Source organism: Nelumbo lutea, chromosome 8 (genome assembly GCF_056320005.1).
Source record: "Nelumbo lutea isolate HS-2025 chromosome 8, American lotus-T2T, whole genome shotgun sequence".
NCBI lineage: Eukaryota > Viridiplantae > Streptophyta > Magnoliopsida > Proteales > Nelumbonaceae > Nelumbo > Nelumbo lutea.
In genome coordinates, this window is record NC_142691.1 from 12,791,101 (window position 1) to 12,805,377 (window position 14,277).

Consider the following 14,277-nt stretch of genomic DNA (forward strand, 5'->3'; position numbering starts at 1 on the left):
TGTAGATGCATTGACAACGGGTGGTTGAAGATAGTTCCTGCTGCTGCTGATGTTGTAGGCGGTGGTGGTGGAAGGATAATTGTGAGGTGAGGGAAGGGACGGACGGTAAGCTGGGCTGAGAAGAGAGAGAGATGGAATCTGAGTGAAGGTAATTAGACTGAGATTGTATTCGTTACAGAGGCCAGAGCTGAGTTGAGCTAGCTCTCTCATCAGTCCGTTAACCATCTCACCTATCTCACCTAAAGAGTTGCAACAAATATCTCGTGAAGAGCTGCAGAGTTGCAACCTGAGTTGCAGGGGTGCAACAGAGGTTGCCATTTGAAGTGTGCACTTTGTCCTTTCTCAACTTCCTCAAAATGCCTGAAGATTTTCGTGAAGCTAATATAGAACAAATTGCCACCAAAAAAACCCAGAAGCTTGATGATTGTGGCATGATGGCCTGGAGGCAAGCCGTTCGTGGAGCTGCAGTGTGCACCGTACTCAGGCAATGGATTTGTATCCATCCAGTATCGCCATCTCCTGCCCCACTAGCTTCCCAACTGACCCCGGCTTGTGCGCACCATCCTCAGGCAATGAATTCGTATCCATCAGAAGCAACGCCTCCGTCATCGTGTAAGCCTCCAACACTGTGTTGGAGCGTTGAATGCTTCCTCCAGTCGAGTTAATGCAGATAGCGCCGGTGAGGCACGTTGCGGGAAAAAGAGGAGAAGATTTGGATCCAACCATTTATAGAGAAAACCCTATTTCTGCTAATCGTTTTCATCATTGCTCTAGTCGAACTATTATTTTCATCGTGTCTTCTTAGCAACACAACCCCTAGCATCATCTTCCTAATTTGATACGTCGTCGGCTGCAGCCTCGATATGATTTTGGCCGGGAAATGTCGTTGTTGCCGCAATATGATTTTGGGTTTATTTGTTCATCCGTTGGATTTTATTTTGAAAATTTGATAAATAGTGAAAGATAAATTTGATATTTCATTTTTTTCCAGTTAGTTTTTAACGGTGTATCAATTGTTAGAAAATTTAAGGGTACCTTACGATAAGCAAATAATAAGAATACAATTTGTCAATTTCGTGAACAATAGGAATAATTCAAGTGTTTAATAGCATGGTCTCAGTTCAAATAAACACTTATTTTTAAGCACTCCCAGACATAGCCTTAGGCTCCTAACCTGTTGGAAACCTACTGCCTCTTAATTTTCAGATTTAAACTTTTAAACCCTTAAACCTTAACCTCAAACCTTCTACCCTACAATCTAAACTCCAAAATTTAAACCCTTAAATTTTATAGCCTAAATCTCTAAACCCTTAAACCCTAACCTTAAAATCTAAATTATAAACCTTAAATCCTAAAGTTTAAATCCCTTAACCCTTCAATAGAAGCCATCACGCGTGTCCTCTAACAGGATAGGAGCCAAATATTTTCCACAAAAAGTTAATGGCCAGATGATCAAAGTAAACAGTGAAAGTACATCTAAGACATGAGTTAAACCATCAATACACACGTCATGGTTTAAAAAATGAACCTCGAGCAAAACAGCCCTGGATTCGACTATGATATTGGAAAGACATGATATCAGAAAATTTAGAACCAATCAACCAGTATCATAAAATCGGCATCCAATCAAATGATATTTATCAAAATTCATGAGACAGATTTAATTGGTCAAAGCCCTTCCAATATCACGACTTTCCGATAGCATAGATTTTACTCTTTAGCACTATCTGGTTCAAAAAAAATCATTTATTATACATGCTATTACATTTACACTTAATTGATAGCGATGACTACTCTGGTGGATATTTACTTTAAATGGTAAGCGCTTGTAACCACTAAACCATGCCCAAGAAATAAAAAAATGGCCTCTACTACAAACTAATACTATAAGGAACTATGATCTGCTAGTCAGCCAAGATTGGGTTCCTCTTTTCATCAATTTCTACAACGAGGAGATGCTTAGGATCTGATCCATTTGGTCCTTCTGAATAGAGGGTTGGAAGATAAGCATAGTATGCTGGCAGGTAACGTGAAACGAAGTCCATAACCTGCAAAATGAAGAAAGTTTTGTTTCACAAGTCAACCCACCAATAACATTAGCGTAACAAAGTACTACTGGAATGAGCTAGTATTTATCTGCTGGGATATGCAAATAATCAACTGGATAAACTGAACCTGAGTGCATATATTTAAACAAAAATAAATAAACAAAACATTAGTGCATACGAAAAAACCCACCTCCTCATCAGACATCCCTTCTTTGCCTTCCTCCCTCATGGCAATCTCTGCCTGCACAATACAGAAGGAACTGTGTTATAAACTTATGAATATGATAATTGGTTACTAAGGAATACCGTGTGTTCAAGTTCAAACTTCAAAGAGAGCAGGTTTAAATTCCAAGAGTAGCAAACCTGCAATCGCCAATCATACACACAACTTGGCTCTTTAATCTTGATTACTACCCATGCCTTTATGAACTTGTCCCAAGCATCATAATAAGCTTCAAGGTTTTTGTTTACAACTACCAGCTGCAAAATTAGGATTTATTTAAGATAAGAAGGTTCGGTTAACATAGAAAAATGAGATAGTCCTAGAAACAAAACCTCAGCCAGACAAACTTGACAACTACAAACCTGTGGATCAACAGCTTTGACAACTTCCACTGGAAGGGGTTTAAAACCAAGCATCCATCCTTCAAACAGAACAACCTAATTGATCATCCAAGAGCAAAAGAATAATGAGAGAGGAAAAACTATTGGTCTGACTACTTATTGAAAAAAGACGGAGGATCACTCTCTTACTGTTAGTGGTCCTTCAACATCTGGCCATGTTGAAGGATCAGCTCTGTCACCTCTCCCACCATATGCAGACTGCAGAACAGAAATATTCCATCAACATGTGACCTCAAACTCATTACATATGAAGAAACAAATAGAATTCGTAATTTCTTTACATACTTTGTCATATCGTGGCAGTTTCATCTTCATACCTGAATAGTTTAGAAATAACTCATTATTCCTCAAAGAAGAATAAAAATAGAAGGGTAAGAAAATCAACAGAAAAAAATGCAAGTTAATATAAATACCATAATTTTTTTCACCTATCACTTTTCATTAGTGTTCATTAAAGAGGAAGCTATTAGAGGTAGAAAGATTAAAATCAGATGTTGCAGCAGACTTAGAGTTCTATGCTAGGGGGGAAAGAAGGAAAGGGTTCAAGTAAGGGATGATTGTTTCCAGGGTGGAACTTTAAGTGATTCCATGAAGATACTGCATTGGAATGTAAGAGGGTTGGATAGTGCTAGGAAAAGGAGGGTAATAAAGGATATGATTAGAAAGGAAAACTCGGATATAGTTTTGCTTCAAGAAACAAAAGTGGTAGATTGGGATAGGGAATGGATGAGAAGTGTGTGGTGCTCTAGAGGATTAGGATGGTCTTTTATGCCTTCATGCAGGGCTTCAAAAGGTATAGTGACAATGTGGAGCAAAGAGGTAGTGGAGCCAATGGAAGAGATAATAGGTCGGTTTTCGGTCTCTTTGAAATTTAAGAGTGGGAGAAGAGTTTACCTGGGTGATGACGAACATCTACGGTCCGAGAGAGGTGAAATGTGGGAAGAAATCTTTGATATAAGGGGTTTGTGGGAGGGTCCGTGGTGTTTAGGTGGGGACTTTAATGTGATCAGGTTTACAAATGAGACCAATAATCCCAACCAAGCGAGCACAATCAACATGAGGAGATTCAATGAATTTATTATGAGGGTGAACTGTTAAAAATACCCCCCCCCCAAAGATGCTCTTAGCTGGATAGGTTCATCTTTAGTTCAGATTGGGGAGAACATTGGCTAGGGCTATCAGCTAGGGCCTTCCCAAGAGTCACTTCAGATCATTGGCCGATAAGCATTGGAACTAGGAACTTTTTGAGTGGGCCTAAACTTTCAGATTTGAAAATATGTAGCTAAAACATCCAAACTTTACCCATAAGGTTAAAGAGTGGTGGAGTGAAGAAGTGGTAGGAACCCTTGGGATGGATGGGTGTCAAATTCCAATAATAAATTTTTCCATGCAATCGCTAATGGAAGAAGGAGAAAGAACTTCATGGAAAAGTTAGAGATCAATGGTGAAGTTGTGGATAATCAAGAGGAGATTGTCAATGTTTTCATGAACCATTTCAAGGCAGTCTACAAAAGACAGGGGGATGTGAGGCTTAGATGGCCTAGATTGGATCCTGAGGTGGAAAATTTGCTGGAAAAGGATTTTGACTTAAGTTAGATTTGTTGGCAGTATTTGTGGACTTTGCGGATGTTCACTTTATAAGTCCAAGGACCAACTCCACTTTCCTAGCCTTGATACCTAAAAAGGGAGATGCTGTCCAACCGAAAGACTTTAGGCCCATCAGCCTAGTGACCAGCATTTATAAAATTATGGCCAAAGTGTTGTCGTTAAGGTTAAAACTAGTCCTTTCTAATTTAATAAGCCAATCACAAGGGGCCTTCATTCAAGGAAGACAGATTATAGATCAAATTTTGATAGCAAATGAATGTGTGGAGGACTTCAAGAGAAGTGGGAAGAAAGGTTTCGTATGTAAACTGGACTTGGAGAAAGGGTATGACATGGTTGCTTGGTCTTTTTTGTTGGAGTCCCTGGGAACTTTGGGTTTGGAGAGAAATGGTGTGGTTGGATCGAGGCTTGTTTAAAAACTTGCCATTTTTCAGTTTTAGTTAACGAAGTGGTTAGATACTTCTTTCCAACCTCTAGAGGGTTGAGACAAGGGGATCCCCTTTCTCCTTTTCCTTTTCACTCTGGTGGTTGACGTGTTTAGTAGGCTCATTTTGAGAGCTGATGGTTTGGACATGTTTAGAGGATGAAGGGTAGGAAGAGAGGGTATTGTGGTAACACACTTGCAATTTGCAAATGATACAATCATTTTTTGTGAGACTAGAGGTCCCTTAAAGGCTAGGAACTAGTCCTTGGGTTGCCTTACCTCTAGCTAGCCTTTGAAGTACTTGGGTATGCCTTTAGGAGATAACTTGTGAACTTACCTTCTCTCGGTCTTTAGAATGCCACAAAATGTGACTTTGAAGGTAGAGAAAGTCATGAGGGATTTCTTGTGGGAGTCAGGGGAAGGGAGGAAGGATCGTGTGGTTAGGTGGGAAATAGTGTGTAAGAGGAAGGAGCAGGGGGGTTTGGGATTAGGCAATCTAAGGAAGAAAAATACAGCCTTGCTAGGCAAATGGCTGTGGAGGTAGCCTCTAGAAAGAGAAAGACTTTGGCATAAAGTTGTAAGGAGTGTGCATGGTGTTGTAGGAAATGGTTGGGATGCTAGTGTATCTTGACGGGCTACACGGAAATCTCCATGGAAGGCTATTCATAGTATTCTTCCTGTTTTCTTGAATCTGATCAGGTATGACGCTTGTTCTGGAGATAGGGTTTTGTTTTGGGAGGATGTTTGGATTTGTGACTTCACCCTCAAGGACCTCTTTCCCTCCTTGTATTCCATCTCGCATTTTAAAAATGAGCCAATTCAAAGGTTTGTGTCCTCCTCCTTTTCTTCTGGTATAAACAGGAACCTAGGTTTTAGAAGAGATTGGAGAGATTCTGAGCTTGACCAGGTTGCTTTGCTACTTAAAATTATTGATCCTATTTGCTTGGACCCTTCTTCTTTAGATACCCATATTTGGAAGCCTTTTCCCTCGGGATCCTTCTCTTGTGCTTCTTTCTTTGCTTCCTTATGCTCCTCTCCGCTGCCTCAACCTTTTCATAACAAGGAAGTTTGGTCCAAACCTGTCCCTCCAAAAGTGGAAGCCCTGTTGGGAAGAGCTAATCACTTGCCCTTTTGTTGTAAGCCTTTGGGAAAAGCTTTTTGACCTTTTTGGGTGTAGGTGGACAGAACCGGAGCAGATTTGCAATCTTTTTGACCCTACAACTTTCAGGTGATCAAAGAGAAGAGGAAGAGTTTTGTGGAGGTGTGCTAGAGCTACAATGAGAAGGAGAGGGATCTGACATGTGTGTTAGAAAGTATTTTATGTAGGGCCATAAGCTAGGTAAAATCCTTGGACCTGTTCTCATCCTACTCTTTTGACGATATAAGTAGGAATTGAGAACAACTAGCCAAAAGTTTTGCAGTCAAAAGCAAGTCTTTGGTGGATTGGAAGCCTCCTGATGTAGGCTTCATTAAATTAAATTTTGATGGCAGTAGTTTGGGCAACCCGGGGCCATTTGAAACAATGTTTTAAAACGCGGAGGAGTGACGCGAGGCGTTCCACTACCTAGAGGCGTGAGGCGTAATTCAGAACGCAAGAGGCATAAGCCTCCTGAACACAAGGAGGCGTAAGCCTTCTTAAGAGGAGGGGGGTTAGGAGGAGGATGAAGAGGAAGGAGGGATCTCATTTTAAGTGGCTAACATCAAATATCTCAGTCACAGTTCAATGGGAAAGAAAATCGGCAAATGGGCTGGCAGATTTCCTAGCCAAACAAGTACATAGGAATAAGCTCTTTTGGGCTCAATTGTAAGCTTTATGATGTAGTTTGGAGGCTGCACCTCGCGCCTCTTTGTGGGGAGTTGTATGATGTATACTGTGTTTTTATTCTAATTAATAAAATTATCATTATCTATCAAAAAAAATCAAGTGTTCATTGCAGAGTCTTACCTTCTTTTGTCAATTTACTTAGGGCCGTGAGTGTTTCAATGGAAAACTGAAGATCATGGCTTCCAGAATTCCCTCGAAACTAAAATAAAAACAAATAAACATGTAAGCAACATATTAAGATCTGCTTCAAACAAGTTAGTTTAACTGGTGATTAGAGAAGGATTGGAGTGAGGATTTTTCTATCACTACCTCTAAAAGTGTATTTCCAGGATTTTCTTCTCTCAATTTATCCTGCAATATATATAAACTGAATTAGGAAAATGAAAATTCAAAATGAACAACAAGTCTTTAATCTAACTTCAATATGCGTACCTGGTCCTCAGCTGTCAAATAGAAATCATCTATAGATACTGTTGCGGACTTCCTGAGATTTAAATGAGTGTCAGAACTTTAAGATTTTTCATAGAGAGTTCACAATTCGCAATAAATAAGAAAATTAATTGTTTTATATTTAAAGTAATAAATTAACCTTTTGTTCAACCAACCTTCCAGTGCATCGGAAAAGATAATCTAGAGCAAAAACAAGTGTAGTCTTTCCACAACCTTGCGGAGCACTAAAGCCAATCTGGACCATGAAAAATATCTTATCCATGTCAGTTGCTTATACTGAGATTCAGCTACTTCTAATGCAGAGGATTGAAAATATAGATTTAGAGCTCGGTTGTTCTATTTCAGTGCCTCTATTGCGAACCAATGGTTACGAGATACAAAACCGCATTATATGAGACATGATTAAGAAAACCCTAAGTCAATGAATAGTAATTGGGAGCAGCTAAAAATCAGGAAAAAGAAAAGGATAGCTTCTGACAAGATATTATACCACTAAGGGAGGGAATTCTTCTCCATCTTTGAAAATGGACCTGTGATGTGAAATCTGATCTTCACACCAAAAGAATACTGGTACATAGTAGTGATAAATTCTAGCTTTCTGAGGAATAGTAAGGTTAAGCTCATTGAGTTGAAATAATCTGCACAGGTAAAGTCCACATTCTAACCACCTGTCGATGTTCTCTGCAACCATTTCTGGGGTCAGACCCAATTTTTCTATAAGAGGACCTGAGCATATAAAGTCATAAAGGTCTTGCACTGAGGAAACCACTGGAGATGTGGCAGGAAAAACTGAATGCAAAGGAGCCTGTCTCCATCTCTTGCTGCTGATATCATCAGAATCAGAACACATGGAATTGTCCTGTATCCATGAGCATCCCCGTGCTAGAGGAAGGATCCCTGTCAATAGAGAAAAGGGAAAAAATTTACAATCTTAAGTTCCCAAAACTATGACAGGATTACAAGGTGTGACAGGAAACTAGTAATTAACTCGAAAATATTATCACCAGTGTACATCAGAAATAATGATCAGGGTGCTTTGCCACTTTCAGTAAACAATTTTATGTTATATAACATCAAAAGTATTGCACTAAGAAAGCCCTTTTTTGTTCAACAAGAAGGGAATTTGACAAACATGTCTGCTTAAATTCTGTCAGGAATAACCATATTCAATTTGATCTCCTCGAACAAACAAGGTTATTTATACTTCCTTTTCTCTGACTCCCCATTGCGGGGATATATGGGAATAGAAACTAAATGAACCTCAAATCCAGAATAACAGAAAAAAAAAAAATTAAAACAAATAAAAATAAATTCCTGGTGTTTGAATTACTGAAATATTAAATAGTAAGACATAAAGCTCAGTATAACCCTAACCCTCTTTACTATGTCAAGTAAAATAACATAACGAATGTAAAGAAACAGAACTGTGTAGGACGCATAGTTTCCAGTACTTCACCGGAGAAAATTAATAAACATTTAGAAAAAGAAACTCAATAAGAAAAGGAAAGAAACATACACAGAGAAGTTACACTAGCAATGTTTCAATAAATTTATTGAAGTACAAAAGATACAAAAGAATAGAAGGTGAAGGATCAGCAGGAGTGGACCACTTCTCGAACTAATTCATTTCCAGGAACCCGAGATAAGGCAACAAAAATAAGAATAGAACATAAAGAGCTCAAGTATTATAGAACGAGTGGGGAAATCGAATTGCAAATCAGTAAAACAACAACGCGAGAATTAAGCAACCCAAAAGCAAATATTTTAGAACACAAAAGCAGAGACGAAAGGTGATTCGTCTTCATCAAATGAGAAGTGGTTACCTGATTTTGCTGTTTGGATCGGCATCACGGAGATTTTACGAAATGAGAATGAATAGTTAGAAGAAAATGAAGAATCGAAATTGGAGAAGTTAACCGTTGTCGGTGTACAGAGAAATGATGAGACGACGTTGAAGCTTTGAAAGTAAGCCTGGGTTTTATAGGAGGAAGAAAGCGGTGGTGCGGTCAGCCACGGCGGCGGTTGCGACAAGGTGCTAGCTATTGCCATCGTCATCCCCCCTTCGGAGCTGCTTCCTCAGTTTCCTCTCTCTCTCTCTCTCTCTCTCTCTCTCTTCCCCACAGAGCGCGAAAAAACAGCACGAAACGTTAATCCTCTCCTGCAGGTTCGTTGGTGATGTCCATCTTGAAATTACTAAACTATCCTCCACCTAGACCAGTACGTCTGTCTAATCGTCTAGATATGACAATTCATCGAATCGGTGTGTGTAATACGATAACGTTCCGGACTTTCGGTTTTTTTGAACCCACCGATGCGTTAAGGCTGTGTTTGGTTTGAAGGGAGGGAAAGACTGAAAACCTATATAAGATTTGTAAAGATGTTTTCACTTTTCCTTTCCTTTCCCCACCTTTTCTTTCAAACCAAACATAAGTTATTAAGTGTTGGCTATCAAAAGGTCGAGTTTGGGTTAAGATGGGTCTGATTATTAAACAGCATAGAATCATGGACCGGTTAATAATTAAGACAACTGGGTCTGACCCTTTATTTAAACAGCATAAAATCATGGGTCTGACCCTTTATTTATTTAAAATTTGAACTTTGATAATATAGATTTAATAAAAATGACAGTAAAATTGTAAATTATTTGTAATGTTAATAACTTAATTTTAACTAACCAATTCATTATTAATCAAGATAAAATCAAAGAACCATGACCAACATAATGGGTTCAGTTCAATCGAGCTGAATAGAGCCATTGACGTTCTGTAGTGTATACTTTACTCCTCCATCCATCAAAATGAAAAGAAAAACAACTAGAGAATATTTGGAATAAGATGAATTCCATTTTTTCCAGCTTCATGGAGGCTATATAATCTAGGGTGTCACAAACTAGGCTAGTCGATGAGGCCTCCTAAGAGTGCTTGGAAAAAAAGGATGAACAAACCTCCAAAAACAAGTAATAACACACAAAAGGCAATAAAAAAATGCACGAATTAGTAATATAGTATTTTGTATTGCATAGTAAGGCAAATACAGAGACACAATTACGGGGGCCCCTATTCTTAACCTTTACGGGGGCACCTAAACTTTTAGGGTTTTGACATAAAGATACATCAAAATGTTAAATAATCATGCTAATAATTATAATAATGTCGTTAACATTCCCCTACATACAAAATGCATACATGTTCCCACTCAAGACACACACAAAACACTCCAATGGCGTTTTGATGCTGCAGTGGAATGTGCTTGATGGCGTGGTAAAGAATTCGACTGTAACAAGGGGTAGCCCATCACCCAAACCCATACCCCCTGCCCCCAACTCTGATGCAGGTAAGATTCAATCCCAATTCTCCACTACAACCGGGCAGAGACCTTACCATGCAATTAGCCAATTGGCACTGTGCATGAATTCCAAGTTTTTCTTGTATCAATTCGTCATTTGAAATGAACTCACTATCAGTAAACTAGTAAAGATGGGATTTCAAAACTTGAATTCATCTTATTCATCTTTTTTTTTTTTTTCTTTAACCCCAAACTTCACCATCTCATTCTTCTTTCTATTGGTACAAAAAATTGAACTCATTAGATGGCAAGTTCATGTCAAGGAAAACTATGGCGTCTAAGTACATTCTTTCTAACCCCATCATCATCATCCAAGCCCAACTATACCGGGTCAGGCTGCACCAATCCTATTTAATCATTCCATTCTGTTCAATTTGATCTCGTATTACCCTTCTCATCCCAAGCCCAGATATTTAATCATTCCATTCTGCATCAGTCCTTGGTGGGATGCCTGACTTATGCTTATTTCCAAACATCCCATAATGGGCCAGGACCTGTTAGAATATGGACCACCTCAATCCATGTTGGATTGGATACAGACAAAAAGGCTGTCAAAATTTTTTTTCTGTTGTTTGTTTTGACATTTTCAGGACCAGGAGTTGTTCAATATGTATCTGTCACCTACTCCACTCCACACATCTCAAGATTCTATCCAAGTTCCAATTTTCATAGTGATAACAATCTCATTTTTCCCATTTGAAAGAATGCAAGGATTTTTACTAGACACTGATATTGTTGTTGGGGAGAAGAAATTAAGGACAAGAATGGAGTGAGGGTTGTGGTTCAGATTCTGTTTCTATATCTCCAACGTCCCAATCTAATAGACATTCCAATGATCTTCAACCTCATAATTAGGAACTGTTTATGGATGAAAAACAACAGTCTGATACACCCAATCCTGCAAATCTCTCAGCATAATCAGATGATCTCATAAGAACAAGACAAAGATCTCGACGCCCAACTAGCACGAAAGCGAAGAGATGGAATCGATTACACTGTCTGTTATAGTAACTCTAAGAAAGGGAGCTCCATTTCCAAATTCATGCCGGACCTAGAAAATGCAGCATAGAAGGAATGGTCTTCATCACTATCACCATAATACAGGGAACCTCAAGTTTCTCTGCAAGTAGACACAGTCAAAAAGAAAACCTTGCTCGTAAATTTACTAAGCATCTTCATTAGAGATTGGTGAAACAACAACTCATCAAAAGGGGGAGTTAGGCATACTACCCAATTACCTCAAGAGTTTGGAACTCATGTGGATACTTTTCGGTTCAAAAAAGAGTGTACTGGTGGTAGCTGAAATTTGTATCTCGTGACTACATGGAAGTATGGAGAGTTGGTTGGAGACAGTGTCTGGAGAGAGAGAGAGATCTTTTTCTTTTTTTTTTTTTTTTTTTTTTTTTGTTTCTATGGAAAAGTTCAGTTGAGAGATAGAACTTGGTAGGGGCCATAAGAGAGGAACATATTTGGCATCATTGTCATTTTCTGAAATAACAAAGTAACTTTGGATTCGGTTCATATCTTATTTTGTTATTTGGTGTCAATTAGAGACCAGACAAAAGGGTGATTATTTTCTAACTGTTGTTGATCTGAATTAGGGCTGTTCATAGGAAGGCCCAATTTGACCAAACCGACTAATTCGGACCGATCCAATCCGAGTCAGTTGGGTTTTCATCAGTATCGGTCGGTTTCGAGTTGTACAAATTCATAAACCGATGGTTCAGGTCGGTAAGAAAACCAAAACTGACCCGAACCGAACCGACTTAGTTCTTACTTAACTATTTAAATATTATATTTTGATTTTAATTTAAATATATTTTATATTTAAAACTGTTAAATAAAGATATTTTAGTTTTACATAAAAACCGAAATATTTGACAACCCAAACTTGCACCACATGGGCCATGGGGGGCATGGATGAACTTAGAGCCGAAACCAACCCAACCCGACTCAAACCGACCAGGTCGGTTTTGCTTAACACTAGGTCAATTTCGGTTTTCATCTCAGGTAACCCGATCAGGTCAGTTCGGTTGGAAAAACCTCAGTAAATCGACCCAACCCGATCCATGAACAACCCTAACTTGAATGATCAGACTGCTTGGCCCAAAAACCATTCAGGCAACTAGTTCCGTTTCACCCATAAGCTGTTTCTTTGCCAAAAACCCTTGACTTGGTCAACAACCTATTGATCAAGGTAGTTGAACCATTGATCCATTCGAGATAATAATTTTTTGTTTTTTTTTTATTTTTTTATTATTTTAAATTGAAATGGGCCAGACAGTCAAACTGCTGACCCAAAAACTGGTGGCTAAAATAGTTCCTATTGCAGGTCGGTTTTTAAAGCATTAGATTAAAATGTTATTTTCATTGCAATAAACGTTTAAAATGGCATTTTCTCCAAAAAATTGCTTTTGAATAACTTAAAAATACTCTAAAAAAAGTAAGGAAGAGAACAAAATGTATAAGTGGCAAAGCGTTTCCAGCTTTGGAGAAACTCCTTACCAAACACTGCCTTAATTTGCAATTAATCTGGTATTTGGTAAACTTGCAAGAAATTAATTGGTATTACTGATAGCTGAATCTAGTAAACTACATCAGAAACACATTTAGCCGTGGGCCGTGGCTGCAGGTAGTTATAAAGGCATACGTATATACACTCCGGAGGGTAAACTGATCAGGAAACTTCAACGGTAGGGATAATTTAGTCATTAAGGTCACCATCCAAACTCGAAAGCAGCGTAGGATAAGAGAAGCAGTCCAGGTCAGTAGTAGCGTGAAGCAAGCAAGCACATACACGCTTCTGACGAGGATCATAGTGGGTGGACGGTTTACGATAACCATGAATGAAACCGACTAGGATCTGATATAGTGATATCCACACTGACCAAAAAGCACCTGGTCCTTTATTGAAATTACGAAAATGCCACTGACCCTCTCGAGTTACAAGATTACCATTTGCACCCTTAATTCCCGAAAATTATATTTTGTTTGCAAAACTGCAAGAGTAATAATAATGTTTGGGTTGTTATCTCAAAAACTCCCCTTCACTTTTCCATATTTCCCTAAACATAAAACCCATTTGGTTATTGGGAATAGGGGTTTAGAATCAGAATTGAAATGGGTCATTTCCAACTATTTGAATGGAAAGAAACAAAATTTCATTTTCATTCCTGATGGAATGGTACTTCCCATTTATTCCCCCCCCCCCCCTTGAGAATGAAATCTCATTCTAAATTATTTCAATTATCATATATATTCTTGTTTGAACCAAATAGACTATGGAAATAGATCACTATGATTTCGATTCCAAAAAAAATTAATTTCGATTTTTATTCTAATTATTGATTTATTATACTACCCTTCCTTTTAGTTTCTTATAAACAAAAATTGTGCCATGATAAAATTTATTGTACTACCTGATGTAGGCGCATATGGCAGGGCCAGGATGATGCCATGTGGCATCGGCTAGATTGATTCTTGGTCGTCCGTTGGTAACAACCTCAACCACCTCCAAGGCAAGCTCAAGTATAAATAGGTGTGTCACTCCCTATGTAAGCTATCTGGGTTTTTTCTACTCAGGCTCTTTAGCACTTGGGTGACCTCATTTGAGCTCCTCCTCTCAGGCCTCGTCCGACCCCTTGTTATGCACTTAACTAAGTTGACCATCGGGGCCTCTGCCCCTAGGATAATACCCGGGGCCTTTTGACGTGCTCTTTGATCCTCAGGTTGGATACATCAGCCCATGGACGTACTAGCCCTTGGCTAAGGAAATAAAATTACCTTATTACCCTTGGTACATCCTTGGCAGCAACACTACCCTTCCATCTTAAATTTAAGGGTCCATCCCTTCATTCAAATGGACTTGAAACCTATTGAGTATGAGGAGTATAAAGAAAGATTTTTGTTTTTCCATCTGCTTTCTTTTTCAAATAATAATTGGACAAAAGATAAGG

General features: G+C 38.6%; 1 protein-coding gene across 1 annotated transcript; it reads right to left on the minus strand.

Moving 5' to 3' along the window:
- Positions 1-1,728: 1,728 nt before the first annotated feature.
- On the minus strand, positions 1,729-9,249 carry LOC148842781 (D-glycerate 3-kinase, chloroplastic-like). Its single transcript, XM_088958357.1, has 12 exons — positions 8,800-9,249; positions 7,467-7,873; positions 7,132-7,211; positions 6,959-7,010; positions 6,836-6,877; positions 6,647-6,725; positions 2,958-2,989; positions 2,802-2,870; positions 2,634-2,708; positions 2,412-2,528; positions 2,239-2,289; positions 1,729-2,048 (listed from the first exon to the last, which is right to left on the minus strand). The coding sequence occupies exons 1-12, from the start codon at positions 9,029-9,031 to the stop codon at positions 1,905-1,907; spliced, it is 1,380 nt and encodes a 459-aa protein (XP_088814483.1). The 5' UTR covers positions 9,032-9,249; the 3' UTR covers positions 1,729-1,904.
- Between the last annotated feature and the right edge of the window lie 5,028 nt (positions 9,250-14,277).

Coding starts and splice junctions, on each gene's coding strand:
- LOC148842781 (XM_088958357.1), bottom strand. CDS start 9,031: ATGACGATGGCAATAGCTAGCACCTTGTCGCAACCGCCGCCGTGGCTG. Junction 7,011..7,131: donor CTTTTCCGATGCACTGGAAG/GTTGGTTGAACA, acceptor TTTAAATCTCAG/GAAGTCCGCAACAGTATCTA. Junction 2,290..2,411: donor TGTATGATTGGCGATTGCAG/GTTTGCTACTCT, acceptor TGTATTGTGCAG/GCAGAGATTGCCATGAGGGA.